The sequence below is a fragment of the Ruditapes philippinarum genome, unplaced genomic scaffold (genome assembly GCF_026571515.1).
Source record: "Ruditapes philippinarum isolate M1 unplaced genomic scaffold, ASM2657151v2 ctg2690_1_1_1_1, whole genome shotgun sequence".
Taxonomy (NCBI): domain Eukaryota; kingdom Metazoa; phylum Mollusca; class Bivalvia; order Venerida; family Veneridae; genus Ruditapes; species Ruditapes philippinarum.
The window spans coordinates 61,612-89,169 of record NW_026865802.1 but is presented as its reverse complement, the minus strand read 5'-3'; the positions used below and the strand labels follow the sequence as shown (position 1 = coordinate 89,169).

The 27,558-nt window shown below is 33.2% G+C and overlaps 1 protein-coding gene across 4 annotated transcripts; it reads left to right on the top strand.

Moving 5' to 3' along the window:
* On the top strand, nt 1-27,121 carry LOC132730375 (armadillo repeat-containing protein 2-like). 4 transcript variants are annotated; one of them, XM_060716283.1, is made up of 21 exons: nt 1-155; nt 3,012-3,255; nt 3,653-3,722; nt 4,904-4,933; nt 8,891-9,068; nt 9,388-9,544; nt 10,072-10,250; nt 10,796-10,894; nt 11,487-11,662; nt 12,202-12,219; nt 13,136-13,238; nt 13,828-14,000; nt 14,517-14,713; nt 15,470-15,569; nt 16,478-16,618; nt 18,349-18,532; nt 19,720-19,842; nt 20,603-20,719; nt 21,279-21,411; nt 24,977-25,137; nt 25,662-27,121. In XM_060716283.1, exons 2-21 carry the CDS (start codon nt 3,041-3,043, stop codon nt 25,826-25,828), a joined length of 2,721 nt encoding a protein of 906 aa, XP_060572266.1. In that variant the 5' UTR covers nt 1-155; nt 3,012-3,040; the 3' UTR covers nt 25,829-27,121. The 4 variants fall into 4 exon arrangements, with proteins under 4 accessions (XP_060572266.1, XP_060572268.1, XP_060572267.1 ...); XM_060716285.1 differs by lacking the exon at nt 4,904-4,933; XM_060716284.1 differs by lacking the exon at nt 12,202-12,219.
* Nucleotides 27,122-27,558: the final 437 nt, after the last annotated feature.

The window sequence follows — 27,558 nt, the reverse complement described above, 5'->3', positions numbered from 1 at the left end:
TTATCGCGTTCCGTATTTAATTTTGACACGCCTCTTGTATAACCACGCCTATCGATCATACCGGATCCGGAAACAATGACTGAGCATGCGTAAATTCAGGTAGCATTCTTGTTTGACAGGACAACAAACAAAAATTGAAAGCGTTTGTTAAAATGGTAATAATTATGTAGTTTTCATTAAATCTATTTAATCGACATTTTACACCATTTTTTTAAAATTATTTAATTTGGGTTTTAACTGCAGCTAACAGAATGCACTGATTACATGAACCGAGTTCATATATTTTCTTGCCAAATTATTTCTTTTAAGATTCGTACCTCAGGTAGCTCGAACTTTAGCAATATTTTATAAAAATTTTATATAAGCATTTATATTTTTATGAGCCTTGTATAATTCTTGTTGTCTTCCTTAACCAGCGAAGATGACATTACCATGACCACAGTGCCATGCAAAGAAATCCACTGAAAGTAACTTGGCTTAAACCACAGACTTAAATTCGTCAAGTGACAGGCAGAACTAGCAGATAACAGGCTATTCTTGTTAGTAGAATTGCAATGTAATGATAACCGGTTGCATATCTCCCTGTAAATTGAAATTAGGCAAAGCCTACAGTATGAACAGGAAAGTTGTTACAAAAAATCCTTTCATTTTTCCATTTTAAAGGTGTCATGCGTATTTCATGCCCCGCTTCCGCAGGGCATTTTTTCCTTCTATAACAGGGGCCGATGTTCAGCCCCTTCACAATTCGAAATTGCACTTTTCACAATGCGGTGGAAAAAAATTCACAATCTCGAAAAGAGATTTCACAAAATGTCGGGACTTCGAATCTGTACTCCTTCTCAATTCATTGTTAACTTTCGGTAACACTTGATTTTTGCCAATTGCAAACACGTAATTTTAATCAAGTTAAATGTATTTGCGCATGTTTACTCGGTTGAAAATACCGACTCGAAGAGGATTTTAGACTAGTCGGAAATTATAATAAAGCGTTCATCGCGCGACATTTCCGGTTTCAATATGTCACAAAATGGGAAATACAATGCAAAACAGAAAACGCAAGAACAAAATTTCGGCATTAAAAAAAAAAACTAGACAACCGGGCAAAAGTGCTACCACCAGACTCGGTAATTACAGAATCGTGTCCTGTACCTTCGACCGCTATCATCGGTACAAATGATCGAATCCGATCATTCATGGTAAAATAATGGTAAGAGCAGTTGAGAAACCTTGTCCTGTACCTTCGTCCCATGAAACGGGACCGCCACCATCGGAACAAATGACCGAATCAGATCATGGTGATAAAATAGGATAAACAGGTGTAGGTGTTCTTTTTAATTGTGACAGTCATTTTTATTCAGCACAAATAAATATTATAAATTTGTTACATAATTATGATTTTGTTGTTATGAATATGATGCTGTACATGACTGTATCAGAGCCTGAGGTTACGTAAAACAATTTATTTTTCTTTGTGTGCAAGATGTTAATAACTTACATAAGGAAAGTCTATTTTTTGGGTATTTCAGTCTTTTTAGCTCACCTGTCACAAAGTGACAGGGTGAGCTTTTGTGATCGCTTTTCGTCCGGCGTCTGTTTGTCGTCCGTCCGTAAACTTTTACTTTAAATGACATCTCCTCATAAACCACTAAGCCAATTTCATCCAAACTTCACAGGAATGTTCCTTTGGTGGTCACCTTTAAAAAAATTGTTCAAAAAATTTAATTCCATGCAGAACTCTGGTTGCCATGGCAACCGAAAGAAAAAACTTTAAATATCTTCTATTAAAAAACCCTAAGAGCTAGAGCTTAGATATTTGGCATGGAACATCTTCTAGTGAGTGTCAACCAAGTTTGTTCAAATAAAATCCCTGGGGTCAAAATTGGCCCCGCCCCAGGGGGTCATTGATTTTCCCTATATGCATATAGTAAAAACTTAAAAATCTTCTTTGAAAGAACTCAAAGAGCTAGAGCTAAGATATTCAGCATGAAACATCTTCTAATGGGTGTCTACCAAGTTTGTTCAAATAAAAGCCCTGGGGTCAAAATTGGCCTCGCCCCGGGGGTCATTGATTTTCCTTATATGTGTATAGCAACACGCCCCGGAGGTCATTGATTTTCCTTATATGTGTATAGCAAAAACTTAAATAATCTTCTTTGAAAAAACCCAAATAGCTAGAGTTTAGATATTAAGCATGAAACATCTTCTAGTGAGTGTCTACAAAGTTTGTTCAAATAATAGCCCTGGGGTCAAAATTGGCCCCGCCCCGGGGGGGTCTTGATTTTCCTATATGCATATAGTAAAAACTTAAAAATCTTCATTGAAAAAACCCAAATAGCTAGAGTTAGATATTAAGCATGAAAACATCTTCTAATAAGTGTCTACAAAGTTTGTTCAAATAAAAGCCCTGGGGTCAAAACTGGCCCCGCCCCAGGGGTGTCATTGTTTTTAACTATATGTGTGTAGTAAAAACTTAAAAATCTTCTTTTAAAAAACCCAATGAACTAGAGCTTAGATGTTTAGCATGAAATATCTTCTTATGGATGTCTACCAAGTTTGTTCAAATAAAAGCCCTTGGGTGAAAATTGGCCCTGCCGGGGGTGAGATCATTGTTTTTCATTACATGTGTGTAGTAAAAACTTAACATTGTGAAGCATCTTCTAATGAGTGTCTTCCAAGTTTGTTCAAATAAAAGCCCTGGGGTTTAAACTGGCCCCGCTCCGGGGGCCTATACCTCAGGGCCATCATGGCCCTCTTGTTTCTTTTTTTTTTCAGAAATTTTTTATTCATGTGCCATTGTTGACTATTCTTTTGCATGATGCATCTTGTTCAGTCAGTGTGACAAGATATCTTTGTCAGTTTGATAACTGTGTGAAATAAAACATCAACTATTATAATGAAAGTGTAGTTCAGGAGACAAAAAATCTGTTATTGGCCAAATTTTAAGGCTTTTGTTTTCAAGGGCCATAACTCGGCCAAAATCATTCCATGCTCAAGATTGTTTTTATTTACAGAATAAAGAATGAGAAGATAGCTAGCCACTATGGAGCCACAGCCACCAAGAAAACCCAAGGAGAATCGTCCATTTTATGCTCCACCCGAGGATAAACCAATTGCTGTACAGATTATAAATGAAGCCAGATCCTCTCTTAAAGAATTGAAAACTAAAAGACCCTTTACACCACGAGATGATAGAAGAACTTTGTTTGGATCAAGACCTGTGAATACCTCTGATAACCGTCCACCTAGTGCTTTTAGGTAAAATAAAAAAAAATAAAAACTTGCTCAGAGTAGTGATCAAATTCTCTCTAGCTTACAACTTTATCATTACTTGCCAAGTTGGTATAATGTCTTCATCATAGTCAGAATATGTGTCGTTTGCAAAAAACCGATGTCCAAATCTACAAGTGTAAGCTTGTACTTTCAAGTAAAGAGTCATTTTCAAAAGTTGCCAGTGAAAATTTTAGAATAGTCAACAAAAATGTTCTCTTGAGTGGTTTTACAGCAATTTGATATGTAATGGTCATGGTGTGCCAAAAGAACTTGGCTATAAAGTCTGCTGTATCTTGCAGCTATTAGTTTTGGGCTTACCTGGAGCACTGGTTAAATGATTTATGTCAGTGTTATGAAAAAAAGTTGTATTTTCATTTTGCAGCTTAGATTCCCGACACTTTGATCCAGATTCCAGACCAGTTTCAGGAACACGACTGAGTCCTTTAGATCATGTAAGTTAATACTTTTGACTTTCAGTTCTCATCCGTTTTAACCTGTTTCTTTTGTATTTATCCCTTCAAGCCAACTCTTCATACATGTATGTAAACTCGAAATCTTACTTTTTAATACCCAACATGTAACTTTTTTGATACCTTAATATCTTCCATATAACCAAAGTTACCTTTCTTTACTTCATGCACATATAGCTTCCAAAAATTGAAAGTAAGAAATCAAATCACTGTAATAAAATGGTTTATCACATGCCTTTGCTGCTTTTGCGACTCCATAAAATTGGTATTGCACAGCTGGGCATATATTTTGACCTGACATTGGCGTTTTACAAGTATAGCATTAAGATATGCTACATGTTAGCATTACACTTTAAGTGTGTCAATGAAAAAGTGATAGTTTTTTTACTGTTACAGTTCTAATTAATGTGATAAATAGAATATAATAATTCATGTAGCTTCATTACTAAGTTCATTGAACCTGTTTTAAAAAATATTATATAATATAATGCTCGCAAGGGCAGAGGCACTCATAATATGATTTTATTAACTTGGTCAATAGAATTGTTAGTGAACCTACTCTCATACAATATGTTTTATTTCTTAGGCTAACTAAAATGATATCAAGGCTTTTGAAAAAGAATTTTAGACTGTACAAGTTTGCAATGTAGAAAATCTAACTATACACTTAGTCTAGTTTAGGCAAAATGCATATGATCAAATCACTTAAAGCTTGGAATGAAATTGATCATTTCTTTAAAATTGTACCAGAAAACTATTCTATAGGATATTAAAGGATATTTTATTGAAGTGCCATTTCTTGATTGTAATAGAATTATGTTTGTTTGTATATAGAGCATGAATTATCTGAGAATATGTAAAAAACACACAATATGAATAAAATTAAATGTGAAATCACTTTGTTCGCAGTGGACATGTATTTTGTGTTAGGAAAAATGTATGAATTCAACTCCACTCTAATACAAGTATAAATCCAAACAAAATTGTTACAGTTGTCTGAAATACAAGCATAAAACATTGCCTCAATCATGCGGTAATGTCATTGCAGTTCATAGTTTGAAGATACTGGAAACGTTATTTGTATTTCATATTAGTTATACAAAGTTATAAAAGTTCTATGGTATGGCTCTTTCACGATTGACGAAGGTAATTTTAACTTTCAGAAACCGTGCATATCAACTGTACAAGAAGATGTAAGCAAGTTTCTAGCATAGTTAGATGTTGTCACACTATATCATCCTCTATTACTATTGTAACATTATCATTGTAACCTCTTGCTTTTACTTCCTTCTTTTCTTATAGAATTGTATATGCTCCATTCTAGAATTGATATACAACTTACGATTGGAAACAGGTGCTTTGACAGTGATTGGAATTAGCAATAGCCCGACAACGAATAAACTAAACAAAATTTAATCCAGGTTTTGTAGAAAATTTCAATTTACAGTGAAAATTGCTCAGTTACTTAAGCTCCACTGCTTTGAATTTTTATCTCATATTACTATGACTGTTTGAAGTTACTCAAATTTTAGTTTTAGGGCCTCTTTGGGAAGGTAAAGGACATATATATTGCTATCATGTTAACTGGGGCAAAAATAAGGGAAAAATTAAAAAAAAAAACATAAGGCACATTATTTATTTCTTGTAAAACCTATTAAGGTTTTTCCCTCTAAAAAAAAGAATTAAATGATTTAATTAGACATATATTACTTTTTATTTTGAACTTGCATTGGTTGATTTAATTAGATGTCAGAAATTTTGGCTCAAAATCACTCATAAAAAGAGCACTGGAAGCTCTTTGAAAGTCACATCTGACTTGTCCCTGATGACAAGTTTATGAGTTTTAAACTTAACTTTATATAACCAGTATTAATTGAGCTAAATTTTTTTAAAAAAACCTGTGTTAACTAAAATTACTAAAAGAAAAACTAGAATTACATTGAATAACAAGTAAGTGTTAAATGCTTAATCTGTGGTATGTATTGAAGATCAGAATTGATTTGTCTTGTTTAAAATCACGCAAGAAAAATGTTGATTGGTGATTTTCAATCTAGCTTAAATATAAGTCAAATCTTAGATTTGACCTGTTTTTACCCATTAGTCAATTTTTCATATTTGATCTTAAATACGCATTATGGCCCTAGGTTATTGCTTTTTTGTGTGTGAAAAACTATGTGTGTCCTTGTGAAATTTTAAAGGACACAAACGGCCTTGCTTTTACTTGTAGTCCCATCAGGTGTCATGTCATGCCTGACAAAAATAAAACAGACTGATAGTAATGACAGTTATGACTTCTGACTTCTTTCTTTCTGTTCTAGCTTTAAGAAGAAGGAATTTGAGCCGGGTCACGACAAAACCAACATAGTGCATTTGCGACCAGCATGGATCCAGACCAGCCTGCGCATCTGCGCAGTCTGATCAGGATCCATGCTGTTCGCTTACCAACCCTATTACAAGTAGAGAAACTGATAGCGAACAGCATGGATCCTGATCAGACTGCGCGGATGCACAGGCTGGTCTGGATCCATGCTGGTCGTAAACGCACTATGTTGGTTTTGTCATGACGTGGCTCATTTCTAGCTTTTGCTACTTAGTGACCTTTGACCTCCATGGTTCATGCTGCAATCCTTTCACAGCTACTCTACTGACTACATGTATATTCTTTCTAACAACTAATCAAATGGAAAGTCACTGAAATTCTAAATGTCCGAGATATGTCTTAAATAATCTGCAAATGTTACATAAATGTACGTCTATGAGTAGTTATTCTTTATGGGTAAACATTGATGTTAGACAGGGGTCATACATTCCACACATTGTCAGAATAACTTTAAACTGAACAGGATAAAACGCAAAAAAAGGTAAAAAGGAAAGAAGTTCTTTAAGATTATTTTTCATTTAGGTAAGACAATCTTACACAGATATGTTGCTTTCTAAAAGTAAAGTTAAGGAGGTTAGGTTCACTGTATTTTATGTAGGAATTGGATTATCCATTTTTAAAATGTCTAGCTATAATTTGACAAGCAATTTTTTTCCCCAACCCTTTCACTGCTAAATGTTCATTTAACAGACTTTCTCCTGTTTTTAATTTTAAAAAATGTTCTTAGGTATTTTCATGGAATGGACTTAAACTCCCGACTAAAAATTTTTTGGGTTACCCCAATTAATTCTGGGGTACAAACAAACTTTTACAGCTACGGTCTCAAAACTAAGAAAAAAAAGATTGATTAATTTATTGTGAACAGTAGTGCACCATGAAGTTTAAATTGTAAATGTTTGTAGCCTGGGTCTCCACAATACCGGTGTACATATTTTATACAAGGTGTTTTTCATATAAAAATTTATTGACTTGAAAAAAAGAAGGAATAAACAACTTCATTAACATTTAATCCTCTTAAAATTATATTACAGAGTTCTGTTACTCTGAAATTCTCGCTCATTGTGAATGTAAACAATGGTCGACCATTTTGTATGACGTAGTTAAACAGACTTCATGCTACCGGTGCACTGGTAAAAATGTTATTTATATGGAAAGCCATTGCAGTTTTAATAGCAAATATATCATTTTAGCATTCTTGTATTCATATCTGAAAAAAAAAATACTTTAAAACAACATAAAAACGTGTGTTTCAATAATTTACTGTTCATCTTTTATGACTCCCAAGGGATCTCTGTTTTAGAACCTTTTCCTCCCAATTACAGGTGTATATTATACCATGTGGCTGGATTCAAAAATTCCCTTCTGGCTTCACTTAATTTTAGTGTTGTTGTGATTTTCTGGTCCTTTTGTATCATTGAATCAATTTTATTTCTATATGATGAAGATAAAATATCAATATGGTACTTTACACAGGCTCCCTTAAAAGACTGAATGAAACTGACTTTTTAATTTTCATAAACTATTTTATATGCACTAATGGCTTTCCATAGATTAATTTTTTCCCCGCCAAAAATGATGTCAAAAGGTCAAGTGACATGTAATGGAGGTTGAATGACGTCAGCACCTGTCATTTTTAGCTCGACTTTTCTATGAAAAGGGGAGCTATCCTACTCGCCCCGGCGTCGGCGTCGGCGTTAGCGTTGGCGTCACACCTTGGTTAAGTTTTTCGTACCACCCCACTTTATTTCAGAAGTATTACAAGTATGGCTTTGAAACTTACCATACTTGTTCACCATCATAACCTCCATCTACAGACAAGAGTACATAACTCTGTCAAGGTTTTTGACAGAATTATGGCCCTTTTTTGACTTAGAAAGTGTATTGAGCTTGGTTAAGTTTTTTGTACCACCTCACTTTATTTCAAAACCATTGGAGGTATTGCTTTGAAACTGACCATACTTGTTTACCATCACGACCTTCATCAACAGACAAGAGGACATAACTCTGTCAAGGTTTTTGACAGAATTATGCCCCTTTTTGACTTAGAAAATACATTGAATATGGGTAAAATCCACTTATTGCCTTAACCCTTTGAGATATTGCTTTGAAACTTTTAATGCTATTTCACATCATTACCCCCATCTGTACGCAAGAGAAGGTAACTCTGTCAAGGATTTGTTTTAAAAATTAAGGCCTTTTATCGACTTAGAATCTTGGTTAAGTTTTTAGTACCAGTCCACTTTTTGACTGAACTGTTTGAGATATTAATTTGAAAGTTGGAATACTTGTTTACCATCATGGTCCCAAAACATGGGCAGGAGAAGGTAATTCTGTTAAGGATTTTATTTGAATTATGGCCCTTTTTGACTTAGAAACTCAGTTAAGATTTTCATTCTTGTCCACTTGTTGACTTAACCATTTGAGATATTACTTTGGAAGTTGGAGTTCTTATGTGCCATCATGAGACCTATCTGTAAGCAAGAGAAGATAACTCTGTGAAAATGTTTCTTGATTTGTACTTAGAAATTCCTAGTTAAAGTCTTGTGTGCCCTTAACTGTCAAAGTTTTGTTTTATAGGCAAGCACTAAAAAAGTCGAGCGCGCTGTCCTTCTGACAGCTCTTGTTATATATGCATTTAATATCAAATGGACTGTTCCAAATTCAAAGCAGGGCAAATCAATTACACAAATTCAGCCGGGTAAGGTTTAAGAAAATAAACGCTTAAATATAAAAAAGAAGTAGAAGTCTTATTGTATAGATGTATTTTCAGGTTGCAAAGTTGCCGTCAGAAGCCGAGGTTGAGGGTTTGTTGTTGCCACCGAGACCACCGAGCGATGCCAGTAAACCTAGCAGGAAGGCCCCACGAGCCCGCACACAGCACGCCAACAGTGTAGAGGGTTCTACTGTATCAGAATCTCAGAAATCAAGGAATGGCACCTTATCAGACGGTATGGTGATTGTTTTATACCTCAGTATATTACGTCAAACTTTGTAAATTGTATGAAAAAATGGCCATTTCTTACAAAAAACAGGTTTGAATTGGCACAGCATCCTTTAACATTTATAAGAAAACTATCCCACTGGTATTAACAGTAACTGAAATACTGTTGAACAGGCCTATATCATTGAATATTATGGATCAAATGCTGGCACACTTTTTTCATCAGACTTTGCTGTATTGACTACTGTATGTTTTTGGAAATAATTTAAAATGTGCTTCTTATATATACAATTAAGACATATTTTATTTGATGTTTTGTATTACAGACTCTCCATGTAAAGAAAGTGGTCAAATAACTCCAGAACGTGTCGGCAGTGGGAATAAAGAGCGGAGTCTAGCTATAGAAGAAAGGGGTGAAGGTGATGGAAAGGAAGCTCCGCCACACAGAGCACCAAGTGCGGCATCTAACACACCTGTTTCAAGGTTGGTTTATGTAATGTCTAATTAAAATTTGTTTAGAAATTTATGAATGGTAAAATTATGTTGTGGCCATGATATTATGGTTAATTCTCAACAGAGTTGTAGCAAAGAATGTCAAATATTTAACACACATGAATTGTACATAAACAGAATAAAATGTTTTGGAACAAATTATTATGCTGCTCTTTTAAGAAGTGTTTTAACTGTTTCACAATGATTTTGTACATGCATAGCATTCAGCATCTGCTCTTGAGGATATAGAAACATGTTTTTTTTCAAGTAGTTATTTTCAAATTACATGCATTTATTTTTTCAAATCTCAATCATTTTGTTAATTATATATGAAGGAGATATTTAGTTTCATACACTCATAAAATTATAGATACATGCAGATATACATTTAAGATAATGTACTATATAAAATAACACAGAAAGTGTTCAGTCCTTTTTTGGTGTCCTTAAGTTTTCATTAAAGACCAAAGGATTATGGCAAGTGTAATGACAAGTAATGTTGGTTAAATATCTTACAGTGTGTCTAGTGTTCGTACTGATGTAGAGGAAAGACTTGGAAGTGGTGGATCAAAACGTACTGGTCATGATGTAGAAGCCAGGGTTGGGAGTGGTGGCTCTAAGCGTGGTGGTCATGATACAGACTCTAGAGTGGGGAGTGGTGGAACCAAGAGGACTTCTAGCGCTGGTAGTAGAGGAGGTAAATATATTCCCATTATTTAACAAGTGTAATAACTGTCTCATGATTAGAGATATATCAGGTATAGGCTTTAACCTAGAGCAATGATTTTCAAAGCACTACCATCTTAACAGCCCAGGACAATAGATAAGGTTTCTATGGATGTACCAATTTAGCCTTTTATTCTTTGATACATTTTGCCTTATTTTAATAGTACAAATGTAAGTGAAGCATTTTGCTATATCCCCTTTGCTACATTGAAATATTTTTGTCAAAATACAATAATTTTATGAAAATTAAATGAAGCAATACAATAAATTAATGTAGTTGAACATTGAAATAGATCAAAGTGTTTGACTGATTATTGATCATCTGCCCCTCTATACTATGTGTTGGAATCCCCTCATGGACTATATCTTCTTTCTTGTAAGGGAGCTCACCGCCTTGATGACAAAATACCATTGGTTCTGTTGGTGCCCACTAAAAACTGAAAACAGCTAATGCATTTATAAGGTCACCTGTTGTTTTCTTCTAGAAGTAAAACTTGTTATTTGTATATTTTTCAGGTAGTGCAGGTAAAAGAGAAGATGACAGTCAGGAAGAGCTAGAGTTTTATACCAATCATATATCACCACTACTAGAATTAATGGCAGAATACAGTCAAAGTATATTTTCTATAGCTTAATTAAATGTAATTAGGTGAAAATTTGTTACAAAAGGCTCATATTGTGAAAACATTATATGAGCCGCGTCACGACAAAACCAACATAGTGTGTTTGCGACCAGCATGGATCCAGACCAGCCTGGGCATCCACGCAGTCTGATCAGGATCCATGCTGGTTGCTATCAGTTTCTCTATGTGTAATAGAGTTGGTAAGCGAACAGCATGGATCCTGATCAGACTGTGCGGATGTGCAGGCTGGTCTGGATCCATGCTGGTGGCAAACGTAATATGTTGGTTTTGTCGTGACGCGGCTCATATGTACTGTTTACTGTGAATTTCATCATACATGTAGATAACAGTTAATAAGTAGTATGCAAGAAAAAAGACTTAAATACTGGCTATTGTCACAGACTGAAATATTCACACCTCGGACAGCTGTTATATAGGAACTTACAAGCACCCTGTTTTTTTGTATGACTAACATTACTCTTGAGCCATAAAATTCAAGTCTGTACCATCATCCTGTGTAAGATTCTCATATGCTTATCTCCTTATTACCACATATTAAAAGGTTTATGTTTTCATAATTTCAGAAAAAGATGTTCAAAAGATCATATCTTTGTCAGAAGATCTTTATCAACTTCTGCAGAAAAATAATTTATTGTCCAAAACCTACAAACAACGATCTAGAATTCTCAAATCTATATTTAAAATGTTAGACCTTGAGGAACCACAATTGTTACTGCAGCTTGCGAGACTCATTTTGGCAGTAAGTACAACCTTTTATTATTTATATACATTTTTTTTGTTGAAATCACAGCCTTTGAAACACTTACAGTTATAGAATTTTGTAATGTAAGTTAGTCAAGGTCACTAAGGGAAGTTGGTGTGAATTAAGATAGCACTGCTGGCACTGAAACTTCTGGCATTATTTTGTTTTTGTCTTCGCTGTCTTTATCAGTTCATCTGTCTGCATTCAGCTTGATCCACTTTCATAGGTCAAACCGCTGGCGTTACTTCGACAACACTGAGTGATCAATGCCATACCTAGTTGTGGGAGACATAGTTTTTGTGACAAAAACCCCCTTCTAGTTTTCAAAATACTTTTTATGTTTTGAAATTAAGGAGTACTTGGATTCTAATTGGACCAAGTAGAATTTTTTTATGAAATCTTTTGACCAAAAATAAATGAATTTTTTTCTTTTTAAAAGAATGTTGAAAAGTATAATTGAAATTATTGAATAGATTAAGCATTTTGGTTTTATTGACTCCAAATATTACAGTGATTTAATGGATAATAAATTTCAGATAGTAGCAGAAGATCTGGTACTTGTTTGATTTCTGAATTTTCTGTATATTGCATTTCCTAATTTTTGTTCAGTTTATTTGTTAGTTTATGTTTGTTCATTATTATACAGTGATTAATTTCTAAAATGAATTCTGAATTTAGATATTTTCTGGATAAACATGGGACAATGTGTTTTAAATATTTTATTTATTATACATATACAAGTAATAGAAATGCATGATATATATCTGTTGCAATATTTAAGTTAGGTTGTACAGATTTATTCAGTCCTTTATATAACACGCTTGAAATGAAGCCTTAAAAACATCATGTATATATCATCAGTAGTCAGCTAGGCCAGTTTTCATGTCATGTTGTTTGACAAGACAGGGGCGTCCCTGGCCGAGTGGTTAAGGTCGTTAACTTCAAACCACTTGCCCCTCACCGATATTGGTTCGAATCTCGACAGGGACTTTGTATTCTTTCATGTGAGGAAGCTATCCAGCCAGCTTACGGAACGTTGGTGGTTCTACTCAGGTGCTCTTGCAAAGGAAAGTTTTAAAATCTGAGCGATACAAGCTTATATAAGATAAGCAAAGTTAAAGACAAGAGAAGTTTACTAGTTCTGATATATATAAGTTAAAGTACTGTTTCAATACATGTATATATGGGACCTATTTCCAGTTCTTAGTAATTCATCACTCAGAAAATTTTAAGCTAATTTGAACCTTTTCCCAGCTAAAATTGTTTAATTTAATAAAACTTTTGTCTGAAGCGTTATACTAATGAAGTATTCAAGTATAAAAATATTGTAACAAAGATGTGTACAGTATAGGCAGAGTCCTGCAAGACTGCATGTATGTGCAGACATGCTGCATTTTTTTTGCTGATGGTACATGTGATTATTATTGCCTATAACATTTGATATTTATGTGTAAATGTGTATATTTTCAGTTCCGTGTTGGTGGTAACAACCTTTTAAATGTGTGTAAACTTGTGTTCAAAGTCAGCAGAAATGAGAAAAATGATCCTGCATTTTTAGATGGCAATATATTAGGTATTACTCACATTTCTTTACTTTTGTAATTTTCCGTTTCAGATCTAGTACAAAATTACTGTTAATTTTATGTTATGTGTCAGTATGGTTTTTATTGATTAATTAGAAGATAACACTGAAAGTTTACCCATTATCATAAATTATGTTTAATTATTTAGCAGAGGTACTGATCAAAGTGAAAGTGGGTATTCACTGTAAAAAAGTAAAATATCTTACTGGTAAATATATGCTGTGTGTGGGGGTGTCCCTGGTCAAGTAGTTAAGGTCATTGATTTCAAACTACTTGCTCCTCACTGCTGTGGGTTCAAATCCCAACAGGGACTTTGAATACTTTCATGGGACAGGAAGCTATCCATCTACTTTACGGTACGAAAGTGGTTCTACTTAGATGCCAATTTGTGCCTGAAATTAAAACACGGGAGGACACCTGAGGTCTTCCTCCACCAGTAAAGCTGAAAAGTCATCATATGACCTATACTGAGTTGTTTCGACGGAAAACAAAACCAAAAGAAATGTATTGTATGCTCTGCAGTACTTTAATGAGTTTTTCATTAGTTAATAATAAACATTTGTTTGATTTTATTTTCAGAATTACTACTAGAGACAATGAATGGTGTTGATATTCTAGGAACCCACGAGGCATTGATTTACTGTGTTGGGTCTTTAAAATTCCTTACCGGAAATGCTACTATAGCTAAACAATTAGTACAGAAACATTGTATAGAAAAACTTTCCACACTCCTTGACAGTATTATTAAATTGGTGAGTGTGTATTAACTCTCTTTGAAAAATAATTATTTGAATTTTGAAAAGAAAAAAGTTAAAAAGGACTATTTATAATTATGTGTAACTTGATTAAAACTGTATTTGAAATGGCAGCATAATATTTTTTTACTGAACATTTCATTCTTTTTATGTACAATATTTATTTGTGTATAATAAATTGTTTAAAGCAGGGCAAAACTTTTCCTGCCACCAGTTCTTCTATATAGATTCTAATAAGGTATCTTTCTTAAGGTCAGTGGTTTTAATTAGGTTCTAATTTGAGTTTGAGATGATATACATAAGGGCATTGTTGACCAGTAAAGTGGAAAAGTTAGCATGTACTAAAGCATTGTTAATGTAATATAAAACTTAAAGAAATAAAAAAAAGCAAACCAAAATCTCTGGGACATCTCTGTAACAGCTACCTGATTTTAAGGGACAATCCCAGACGTCAGGGACTTTATGGCATGTATGTTGAAATGTTGATAAATTTGGATAACTTTTGCCTTGTAGATTGGAGAGAACAGTCATAATCCGGAACAGTTAGGCAATATATTGGTACAGTTGACAGCTGCGTTACGAAACTTGGCTGATACAGGGTCTAGTCGTGACAAAATTCTCAACTGTAGATTATTGGATAGTTTAACATTGGTGTCAGACAGCTATGCTGGTGACTGGGAAATTGTCCTCAATGTCTCCAGAATATTCAGGTTGGTTTGTCATCTAATATGTTTGACAAATCCATAAATCCAAATAAACATTTTTTGTATTGTAATTAAAAATTTTGCCATCTTATGTTAGTGATGAATTGTGATTTATATTGTAAGCATATGAAATGTTGATTACAAAATTCATGTACATAAACCAAAATTTTGATGTTTAATTAGTTTGACTATATTAAGAATAGGGTGACTATATTAAGAATAGGGAGAGCTACTGTATTCACCCCAGCTTCACTGTCACACTTATGTTAAATTTTTGCAGAAACATTGAAGGGAAAAGGTTAAAAAAGAAGAGGCCGCTGTCCATCACCCATAACTTTTTACCTGACTTTTGACAGAATTATGCCCCTTTTTGAACTTAGAAAATTCTACATTATCAAAACCTCTTGTTTTACTATCAAACACTGAGAATAGTGGAGCACACTGCCCTACCAATACCTCTTACTTTCTTTTCTGTTGGACTAGAAATAACAATAAATAGAAACTGATAGATATAGCATGTTATATAATGCGTTTAATAAAGAATGTCCTCTTCAAAAAAATAAATAATAAAAAAAATCATTAAAAGAACTATACATGAGTTTGTAGCAAATCCCATAAACTATTAAATAAACATTGATTTAATCATTGAAAACTTGCTTGTAATTTGATAAGCATTTTCAATTTTCTCTCATGAATTATTTATGTTTAGATCTTTTGTAGCTGATTAAATATTTATCATTATGTGTGGTTGTTTTATTTCAGTAAAGTCACATTACATACAGACTGTTGTATGGCCTTATCGGAGAATGTTTTATCATATAAAGTATTCCTGCATCTATTAAAGAAACATTTAAAAAGACAGGTATGTTTCAATTAAAAATGCTATTCATGTAATGTTCTTTTACAAAAAGCAAAAAATGATGCCATGAATATGTTGTTTTTATTGGTACACATGTACTATTATAAAATATATATGTATGTATTGACAATCAGCTGAGTGGTTCCATTACCGTTTGATTCATCAATTAAGTTTTATCATAGTATCCTCCAGGTGTGAATATGAGAGTTTTAGCATGGTTTGGTTTTGATTCATACTGACAATGTATAAGTCAATTGACAACTTCCCAGCTTTATTTGTAAATGCAGGCCTCATGTGCCCCTCTATACATGAGTTAGAACCTAATAAGAATTATTGATGGTCTGTCCATTAGCTAGCTTAACAGCTTTCTTCAATAAAAGTATCCAATATCTCCAATGCAGGACTTAAACTTATAGCAGTGAGCGGCAGTTAATTTCAAGTTTGGCTATCTTTTCATTGTATGCCCAAATTGCCAAAAATATTTTATAATAAAAAATTCATAATTAAATATGTACATTATATGTTTAAGGGACTTTAGAATCAAACAAATTATTCTGCCCACTTAGCTCAATAGAAAGCATTGGATTTGTAATCCAGGGAACGCTAGTTCAATCCTTGGGGGAGGTGAAGTTTCTCCATGACAAATGATCTGGTTTAACCTGGCAGCTGAGATATGACCAAAATGTGCTAAGATTTGCATGAAAAGTACAGTGTCACCGATTTTAAATTGCTCACCATTTTGGGTTTGACAAATAAACAAGGTAATTATCTATAGTTTGAAGTAAAATGAAAGCTGACCGGATGACTGTTGGCATATGTCAACTATAGGAGATTTAAGAGAATGAAATTTAAAACAAGGGTGATTGTGATTAAAAGAGAAGTGTTCATTAAAAATTATGTTTTTGTTACAGGATATTGTAGTACGTGTTTCATTTATCCTTGGTAATATGACAGCCAAGAATGATAATGCTCGTGTTCAGCTCTTCCAGCAACCTAAGTCACTAGATATCCTTCTTACAGTATTAAAGACACACCTTGAACTTGATTATAAGGTAAGTGTTTTAAGGAATCAGGATTTTGATGTTCAAATTATTGTTTTTCATTTTTCCAATATTTGTTTTCACAAAGTTTGCTTGAATCCAACATGTCTCTCTTATTTTGGTCTAAAATTGTTTGTGTTATTTTAATAACTTATTATATATACAATTACCATTTGAATGTATTGTATTGACAGAGTAAAGACTTAATATTTTAGCATGCATTTATAGTTAGGAACTTGATCGTGCAAATACTTTATTATTTTAGACAGCTTAAAGAGTTTCTTGAAAATTTGTTTCTCGTAAGTCATTGATGGTATTCATTAATGTTCTACACAGGCTTGTCTTAAAAGTCATTATTTAAAGTCACTGACAAAGGATTAAAGCTTGAGCATGGATTTCTAGTGAATAATTTCTGTCAGTGAATGCAGAAATTTCCAGCAGTTCTTGTACATTTCTTTGAAGTTCTGAGAATAGTAAAGCACTCTGTGGATAACTCTTGTCATACAGGATAATATTATATTTCAACAAGAACTGTGTGGCTTTGATTGGTTAAAAGATTTTTAACTTCAAGTTTCATATTGATTTGCAAAATATTATTGTTGAACAGGTTTATTTATAACAATGTGGTATTTTTACAAACAAGGCATACTCATTAAAAGTGGCCTTCAGTTTTTCTAATGCTTAAATATATTACTATTAGATAAATTGTTTTCACAATTGTCAAATCAAAAGAATTAAAGTGGAAAATGAAATTTGCCAACCATAAAATACATGAACAATAAGGAAACCCCTTGATACCTTTAATCAACCGGTTCGCTCTCTATGTGTAATTAGTGATGCGGATGAAGGCCACTTTAAGGATACATGTATGTAGGCGGTTCAATTTGATTGATATTTTTAAGACTCTGAACAAGTTTGATATTTTTAAGACTCTGAACAAGTTTGATATTTTAAGAATCTGAACAAGTTTGATATTTTTTAAGACTCGGAACAAGTTTGATATTTTTAAGACTCTGAGCAAGTTTGATATTTTTAAGACTCGGAACAAGTTTGATATTTTTAAGACTCGGAACAAGTTTGATATTTTTAAGACTCTGAACAAGTTTGAAATTTTTAAGACTCGGAACAAGTTTGATATTTTAAGACTCAGAACAAGTTTGATATTTTTAAGACTTGGAACAAGTTTGATATTTTTAAGGCTAGGAATAAGTTTGATATTTTTTAAGGCTCGGAACAAGTTTGATATTTTTAAGACTCGGAACAAGTTTGATATTTTAAGACTCTGAGAACAAGTTTGATATTTTTAAGACTTGGAACAAGTTTGATATTTTTAAGGCTAGGAACAAGTTTGATATTTTTTAAGGCTAGGAACAAGTTTGATATTTTTAAGACTCGGAACAAGTTTGATATTTTTTAAGGCTAGGAACAAGTTTGATATTTTTAAGACTCGGAACAAGTTTGATATTTTTAAGTTTTGGAACAAGTTTGATATTTTTAAGACTCTGAACAAGTTTGATATTTTTAAGACTCGGAACAAGTTTGATATTTTAAGACTCAGAACAAGTTTGATATTTTTAAGACTTGGAACAAGTTTGATATTTTTAAGGCTAGGAACAAGTTTGATATTTTTTAAGGCTCGGAACAAGTTTGATATCTTTAAGACTCGGAACAAGTTTGATATTTTTATGATTTGGAACAAGTTTGATATTTTTTAAGACTCAGAACAAGTTTGATATTTTTAGACTCGGAACAAGTTAGAGAAGAAGGATAAACCAAAGAGTGACGGAGGTAATGAAGATACTAACAAACATGAAGATGTTCTAGTGAAGATAGTGAGGGTTATAGCTAATGTATCTATCAATGATGAGGTGGGACCACAAGTTGCAACCAGCAATCAATGTGTTGAACTACTCATTAGAATATTAGGTAATGTTTTACAGTTTTTACTTCGAGCCTTTATTTAAAACTATTGAAACAAATGGAGAGCTGCCATATTTGATAATGTGTCTGCCTCATAAACAAGGAATCATGGTTGTTAGCCTTACTTTGGTCAAAGCCATGGTTGCTCATAGGACACAAGTATCCTACCGTGACCCAAATTCGGCGTTCTCCTAAATTCGGCGATGTTTTGTTTTTCATCATTCACGTGAGATTTCAGAGGTGAAGGTCAATCATGTTTATGTCCCACGGTCTATTTTTACAACTCCAGTGATTTTCTGCTCTAAATATGGAGATACGGCTGGTAAACATTAAAAATTGTATATGACATGAAGAAAATTGTGTGTTTTACCTGATGCAATTTCAAGTTTATCTATACTTTCCTCTATTTGATTGATAGTGTTGCTTAAAATAATTTGACAGTTGCCGTTTTTTATCTAATATAAAACTAACTATTTTTACTGCCGATCTAGGTCAACATACTACGTCACAATCCCGCCAAAATAAAAAAAATACTGCAACCAATCAGAATCGCCGAATTTAGGTGACGTTTTCAGATCGTAGTAAGATTTTACATCAGCCATATTTGTTTATATTTGGCAACCGCTGAACGATTACATTGTTAGAAACGAACTTAAAGTAACTTTTAAATATTTGTAGTAAAATTATATCAAGTATAATTATAGATTACTGTAGTTTATTGAAAAAGCCATTGACATTTGTTCTTATATCGCCGAATTTAGGTTACACCGGGATATATAGTTTGTTACTTCAATGAATCAGACTTAAGAGTAGTTCAAATAGGTCTAAACCTTTAATAGAGATAAAACATGGATACAAGTTTTAAGGCATTTGCATCATGTTTTACTCCTGGAAGCTCTCTTTTACTATATAAAACCAATTGAAGTATTACAAAAATCAAAATTTCTGATATTTTTAACTTACTCCTTGTGAAAACCTATAAATGGGAGCAAGAATTGACAATCCAAATTTGCTTATGAGTAATGGGAGTTTTATGAAAAAGAAAGAAAAAAGCAGCAAAAATTCAATTCACAACAACTAGAAAATTAATATCATATATGAAAAACAAGTTATTAAAAAATAAAAAAAAAAAAAAATACATTCACAATTTGTACATTTGAAAAGTTATGAAGATTAACTGCATTTGATTTTAGAAACGAAGGACATAGAGAGCAGTGAAGAGCTGGTATTAAACACTGTAGCTTGTATAAACAATCTGTCATACTTTAACTCCAAGCATAGTGCTATAACCACACATCAAATGAAACTAGTAGACTGTAAGTAAACAATTTACTCTCCTTTTGTTAAATACTTTGACTTATAGCAAATATAGGAATATGAAGGGTTTATTGTCGTTGACTTTAATTTATTTTTCACCATTTTGGGTTCAAAGATGTTAAAATGCCATTGTAATAGGAAGCTCTAGACAGCTTATGGAAGGCTCTTACTTACCTTTACATTAATGTTGAACTTGATACCAGTATAATGCCAGCCAGGCCAGCCTACACATTAATGCAGTCTGACCAGGCTTTATCCTGTTGTTAGTTTTGTTTTTGTATTTTGATAATTGAAATCCTTTCAAATTCAAATGGACTGTTCCAAATTTAAAACTGAACAGTTCCCATCGCACAATGCCTGGAATACAATACAGGGAGCTAACTGTGGTCTTCTTCTATTAGTAAAGTTGTGACTTAAAATAAAATTCAGTAGTGATTTCTTAATTATTGAATTAATTTATCGTCTACAAATTTTTTTAATGACTGTTAAAGTGTGTTTGTTTACTTTAGTTTACCTTCTAATGGTTGAAACACATGTGGGAGATAAAATATTGTTTATACATGTCTTTAAAATACTTAAGTTAAAATAAAGAAAACAATGCAATACAGTTATATGCATGTAATAAATGTTCCACATTTTTAAAAATCTGTGTATATTGATGAAAATCAAATCTTAGACCATAAAAACTGATAATTATGACAGCTGTTATAATATATACATATATAATGTATTGTTACCAATTTTGTTACCCATTTAAAGGTTTAATGAAGCTTGTGTTAGGGGAAAGTATGATGAAATCTATCGTAGAAGTTTCCAGAGTGTTTGGTAATTTGACTGGCCAGAAACAAGTACGAGATTTTCTACATCAGCAACAAGGTAAACTTAACTTTCTGCTTATTCTAGTAAAGAATTTGTCTTGACCTTGATTGAAAGATATTTCTTATATAGTTTCTTCTTTTCTTACATAGGAAAAGAAGGAAAATCTTATCCAGTGTACAAAATTCTCTTTAAAATTTGTGAAAAAAAGATGATTTTCCTGTTGAGTGTTAGTTTTGCTTGTTAAGGTCATGTAAAACAAAGAAGAAACTATGGGAACATCTTTAAAGATACTTTTTCTTTGGAAGTTTTCAACATGTTTAGTGAAATAATATGTTTCACAATACTGAGTAATTACAGATAGTCAAATACTATGAAAAACAGCAGGATTTTTAAGAATTACTTCATTTCTTGATAGTTTGATCTTTACAGTGAAGATATGTCTCAACACCCCACCCCTTGCTTACACTACCCAACCCCAAAAAATGAAAGAAAAGTAACACGCAAGCATCAGACAGATAACAGACTGAATTTGTAAAAGTTTAAGAAATTAGAATCTTTTATTTACATATTTCTTTGCACATGTATGACAATTGTATTCTTTTCTTGTTTACTTTAGTTGATAAAGTTCTGATCACTCTGCTGGACTCTGGGGACAAAGAGGTTGTCTATATTGCCTGTGGTGTTCTTATCAACTTTATGGTGGATGAAGAGAAAAGACATGTACTGAAAAAAGAATCGGGCATTACAAAGTAAGTTATTGTTATATCGTAAAAAAAATAAACTATTTGTATGTTTTGTAAGTGGTGTAAAAGCCTGACACATTTTTGATACACTGAACCTGAAATGATTTAAGGTTTGTTAGTAATATGACATCACTGATTGAACTGGTTAAGAAAAGTAAAGGTAAGAAAAGCAAGGAAGGTTAACCGTAATCTGTTGAATTTTTTATATGGACTTGTCTTGTTTTAAATTTGGATCAGTCCTTTCAAAATTTCAGGGATTTCAATATAGAAATATAAAAACCTTGGGCTACAGGCAGTATAGAGCCTGGTGCCTGGTCGGACTACATGGATGTGAAAGCTGGTCTGGCTCTTTATTTGGCACAAAGGCTTGCACTTTCGGTACCAGTAGGCTAAGGGTTAATATGTATGGTGAAACCCTTATTGAGATATATTGTGATACAGACAACCCTTATTGTGATACACTGAAGTGTTGGCTGGCCTAGCTCTATGCCAGTGGTGAAGGCCAATCATTTTCAGTTACAGCAAGTTTTGACCTAACAAAATATTTTCAGTGATTCGATTTCAAGCTTATCTCTGCTAAAGGCAGTTTGTCCCTCATCCTGAACTTTCCTTTTGTTATATAATTTCTGCAGATGAAAGGTTATGACATAGAAAGTTTTATCATGGAAAATCTGATTGACCCACAAAATGACATAATTTATTATTACGTATGTACAAAGTGTCGGACAGAAATATTGTATAACAACAGTTTGTTTTATGTAACTTAATGTTGTAAGCCAAACACACAGCATGGTATATTGTCACCTCGGTGCAGGATTGGGCTAACCCCTATTATATTATATAAGGAGTTAACCTATTACTGCAATTAGGTGAAAATATCTTGTTAGGTGTGTTCTACATTAGACCTTCATTCTTTGCTGGAAATGTAGATCACTTTGTAATTGTCACCATGTGTCATCAACAGGCATGAAACAATATATTCATAATAAGTAGGGATGGCAGCAATTGCCAATTTCAGTACTCGGTCATTCTACATGGCTACTCTGAAAAATTTCTTATAACTTTAAAACTATGTGAGTACTTGATTAACCAGTTTCTTGTTGCCATCCTTACAGTGACACGATACTCATATTTTCACTGTCGAGTTGTGCTGAAGTAGCTTTATAGTTAAAAAAATTGACGATTGTAAGTAAATGTTCATTGCCCAATAATTGGATGGGCATATCACTTTAATAAACAGTTCAGCTGCAGCAGCACTGTAGATATCATATCCATATTCCGGTAACATATTTCTATTTTTTTATGTTACAAAGTTACAAAAACTTCAGATGTTTCTGACAGATATTACGTAAAGAGGTCATGACTGTAATATGTCATTAATCACGTTTTTTTTTACGTTTTTTTTTCCTTCTTTTTTTGCTTTCATAACTTGATTTTATAATACAGATTCATGTTTGTTTTATAACAGTCTGAAAATAATTGTTATGTAAATATGATGTAAAGTTGTACTTTGTATTTATGATGTGCAACTAGTGCAAGACTTGCTTGAATATCCTTTTAAGTATAATCATTAGTGATAAAACAATTTATTGATTACTGTCAATTATCAGTCACAAAAGCCTGTGAACAAATTATTCAGTACGCATTTTGAGAAAAAATAGAAGTTGTAAATTAAATTCTATTTGTAATTTTTGTCCCTTTATGGCCCTTTGTTGATTTTTTCACTATATACCATATATGTTGTCAGTGGGGGAATCCGTGTCTTTTGGACACAGTTCTAGTTTATTAAATTATTAAAATTTTGTATATTCAAATTCGAAGATTTTATTATTATGTTAGAATTTTGTATATATAAATTCTAGGATTTTTTAGCTCACCTGAGCATGCTCAGGGTGAGCTTTTAGGATCGATGATTGTCCGTCGTCCGTCCGTTCACATTTTGTTGTTAACACTCTAGCGGTCGCATTTTTACCTCAATCATCATCAAACTTGGTCAGGATGCTTATCTAGTTGATAGCTCGGATGAGTTCGAACATGGGTCATCTCGGATGAAAAACTAGGTCACAAGAGCTAAAAATAGAAAAACCTTGTTAACACTCTAGAGGTCACATTTTTGCCTCAATCATCATCAAACTTGGTCAGGATGTTTGTCTAGGTGATAGTTCGAATGAGTTCGAACATGGGTCATCTCGGATGAAAAAGTAGGTCACCGGAGCTAAAAATAGAAAAACCTTGTTAACACTCCAGCGGTCACATTTTTGCCTCAATCATCATCAAACTTGGTCAGGAAGCTTATCTAGTTGATAGCTAGGATGAGATCGAACATGGGTTATCTCGGATGAAAAACTAGGTCACAAAAGCTAAAAATAGAAAAACCTTGTTAACACTCTAGAGGTCACATTTTTGCCTCAATCATCATCAAACTTGGTCAGGATGCTTGTCTAGGTGATAGCTTGGATGAGTTTGAACATGGGTCATCTCGGATGAAAATGTAGGTCACCGGAGCTAAAAATAGAAAAACTTTGTTAACACACTAGCGGTCACATTTTTGCCTCAATCATCATCAAACTTGGTCAGGATGCTTGTCTAGGTGATAGCTTGCATGAGCTCAAACATGGGTCATCTCAGATGAAAAACTAGGTCACCGGAGCTAAAAATAGAAAAACCTTGTTAACACTCCAGCGGTCACATTTTTGCCTCAATCATCATCAAACTTGGTCAGGATGTTTGTCTAGTTGATAGCTAGGATGAGTTCGAACATTTGTCATCTCGGATGAAAAACTAGGTCACAAGAGCTAAAAATAGAAAAACCTTGTTAACACTCTAGAGGTCACATTTTTGCCTCAATCATCATCAAACTTGGTCAGGATGTTTGTCTAGGTGATAGCTTGGATGAGTTCGAACATTGGTCATCTCGGATGAAAAACTAGGTCACAGGAGCTAAAAATCTTGTTAACACTCTAGTGGCTACTGTTTTGATCTAAATATCCTGTAAATTGGTCTGAAAGTTTGTTTTGATGATTTCTAAGTCAAGTTCGAACATGGGTCATCTTGGATGAAAAACTAGGTCACACCGCCCAAATATTGAAAAACCTTGTTAATATTCTAGTGGTCACATTTTCGACTCAATTATCATCAAACTTGGTCAGGATGCTTGTCTAAGTAATTGCTCGGATGAGTTGGAAATTGCATGTGAAACTAGGTCACCGGAGCTAAAAATAGAAAAATCTTGTTAACACTAGTTGCTACTGTTTTGATCCAAGTATCCTGGAAATTGGTCTGAAAGTTTGTTTTGATGATTTCTAGGTCAAGTTTGAATATGGGTCACCTGGGTAAAAAACTAGGTCACACTGCTCAAATATGGATAATCCTTGTTAACATTGTAGTGGTCACATTTTTGACTCACCTGTCATGAGACTTGGTCAGAATGCTTGTCTAGGTAATTGTTTGGATGAGTTTGATGGGTCAGGTGAGCGATCTAGGGCCATCATGGCCCTCTTGTTTTATCATATAAGAAGTTTGTATATTTAAATTTACTGAAAATCATGTGATAGTGGTATGATAATTTCAGATTGGTAGAGGTATTACGTGACTTTGGACGTGGAGATTGGGAGCTGGCAGGTATGGTGTGTCAGACATTGTGGAACTACAGTGGTAAAATCACCAGCAGTAATGCTTGTTTTGGTCATATTGAAGCTCAAGAACTAACCGAGATCCTTGTGGATTTCTTAGGTAAGGTTATACTTTAGAAAATAAAGAAGCAAATCATTAAATTTCAGTTTTTTATTTTGAAAGATGGACAAACTTGTTCAAGATATTTAGCGTGGTAAAGGTTAAAAATTAGTTATAAGCATTTCTAAATTCAAAGCAGGGTATTGTCTATTATACAAGTAACACGTTGACATAAATTTCAATTTAAAGGGACTCAACTGAGGTTATTTGACAAAATAGAACCAAATTATTTTTTCGACATTAATATATCATTAGATAAAGGTCTAAAATATCAGATCATTTGCTCACTCTGTTGTGCCAGGCTAATCAGTCTGATTGTGGAAAATGACCCAGAATTAAAAAGCAAGCAACACTTTATACAGATCAAGCTAGAAATAGCATAAAAAACGATTCTGAGTATATCTATTTAAAGTGCCCAGCTGATTTTTGTAAGAAGTTCAAATTTTATGTTTTTAGGCTTTTGGTCCTCAGTGGAGTTCCTTTAATGTTTATCACCAGTGAAGTATTATTTTGCTATTTTACAGACAAGGAGAATGTATATGATTCAGAGTTAACACAGATGGATGAAGACTTGCAGGAGTACATCATGGATTGCTGGGAGACACAGTTCTGTCCTGTTGCTGAACAATTGTTAAATAGAATAGAATCCCATAATTCAAACTTTGAACCTCTTCCCTCAGGCGCCAGCTAATAGTCACCACTAGAAATTTGCTCCTGGATTTTATTGATATAAGATGAGAAAAAAAAATAGAAAAAAGTAGTGAGAGCTATGGCTTATTGTTAAAAGGAAATTTTTATCCTTGTTTCTGTGTGGCTAATTTTATCTTATAATGAAGAAAGTAAAAGGAAATTTAAGTTTAACAGCTTGTTTCCTTCAAGATAGGACTTGCTGTGATCAGTTAGGGAAACATGAGGAGAAAGGAATGAGTTTTTTTGTGAAGTATTGGCATTATATAGATATATATATATATGTATTATAAAAGCTTTATTTATTTACACTCCGTCCATTGTTTACAGATAGTTTCTTTATATATATATTTTTCAAGCTTCAAGTGGCTTAATTTAGAGGACCAGCATGATAATTGTGATTTTCCTTTGTCATGTTTGTCACCAACATAGAACTATGTCAGTCTGGACATCAGTGAATTAAGAGCAGGTTCTGTGTTGTTGTACCAGGTTCTGTGTTGTTTAGACCAAGTTATGTGTTGTTTATTGATCAGGTGTTGTTGTTAAAAAATTCTCAAATTAACAATGTCGATGTTTGCAAGAATAGTACATGATACAACAAATTGGTGGTAGAGGAATGTTTCTCAACCAGTGAGTATTGACATTTGCAGACTGCAGTGGCTTGTAGTTAGAGACGATTTTTTAAATTCATTAATGCATCACATTGTTGTGAAATTGTAAGTCTTGTATGCTACACATACATACCTTATTTCTCCTTTTATAAGTACCCTGGTGTCAGGTAAAACACTCACAATAGTGGATTTATTTGAGGAGAATATTTTCATTTTTTTTTTACTTCTTCACATTACTTCTATGTTCTTAAGTGCAAAAAACAACAACATATGGTTGTCAGATAAACGTGACGCAACATCAACAATTTCTTGTAACATCCTTGCAATTTTTGTTGGGTTAACATCTGGCCAGACAATGCCGAATGTAATGAAAAAAATAGGTGCATTTGCTTTTATTAAGAGAAATACAATATCCAATATATATTAGGTAGGTGCTTATTTACATGCATCATGTTCCAGAATCCTGTTTTGCTCATTTTTTACACATCATTAATAATTTACATTTAGCTATGTTGTGTTATTTTCTCAAGGCCTATGTCATATATAAGATGTCTATGTTATGCAAATGTAAGCCAAGCTTGGCCTGCTGTAGGAACTTTGAAAGTTTGTGATAAATGTTAAATTTGTCTATATCAGGTACTTTATAATGTTTATTTTTTATCTTAAACATTCCATTGCATAATAATATTATACGGGGAAGTCAAAGACCGGGCCCGCGAAGCGGGTCCGGGTTTTGGCTTGCCCGGCTATAGACTACACGTATATATTTAAAAGAAAATCAAATAAAAAACAATTAAAAAATATATAGAATTCTATACCTATCAATGAAATTTTCAGTGTCAGTTCTAGTCGGGCGCCGCCATTTACAATGTAACTCAATGATAATAGGCGGGGTATTCCGATAACGGAACAAATCTCAACTTTTCGGATAAATAATAAACGTCGAGTGTTCCGAGTGAAAACGGAAGCGGTGCATGTAATACCGAATGACACCTTTAAAACGGAAAGAATGAAAGGACTTTTTAACGACTTCCCCGTGCATAGGCTTTGCCTAATTTCATATTAACATTCTTTATTTAAAAAATGTATTATTAGTTTTCATATGTTATAACTGTTTCATTTT

Coding starts and splice junctions, on each gene's coding strand:
- LOC132730375 (XM_060716283.1), top strand. CDS start 3,041: ATGGAGCCACAGCCACCAAGAAAACCCAAGGAGAATCGTCCATTTTAT. Junction 13,239..13,827: donor TTTAGATGGCAATATATTAG/GTATTACTCACA, acceptor TTTTATTTTCAG/AATTACTACTAGAGACAATG. Junction 15,570..16,477: donor AGAAACATTTAAAAAGACAG/GTATGTTTCAAT, acceptor TTTTTGTTACAG/GATATTGTAGTACGTGTTTC.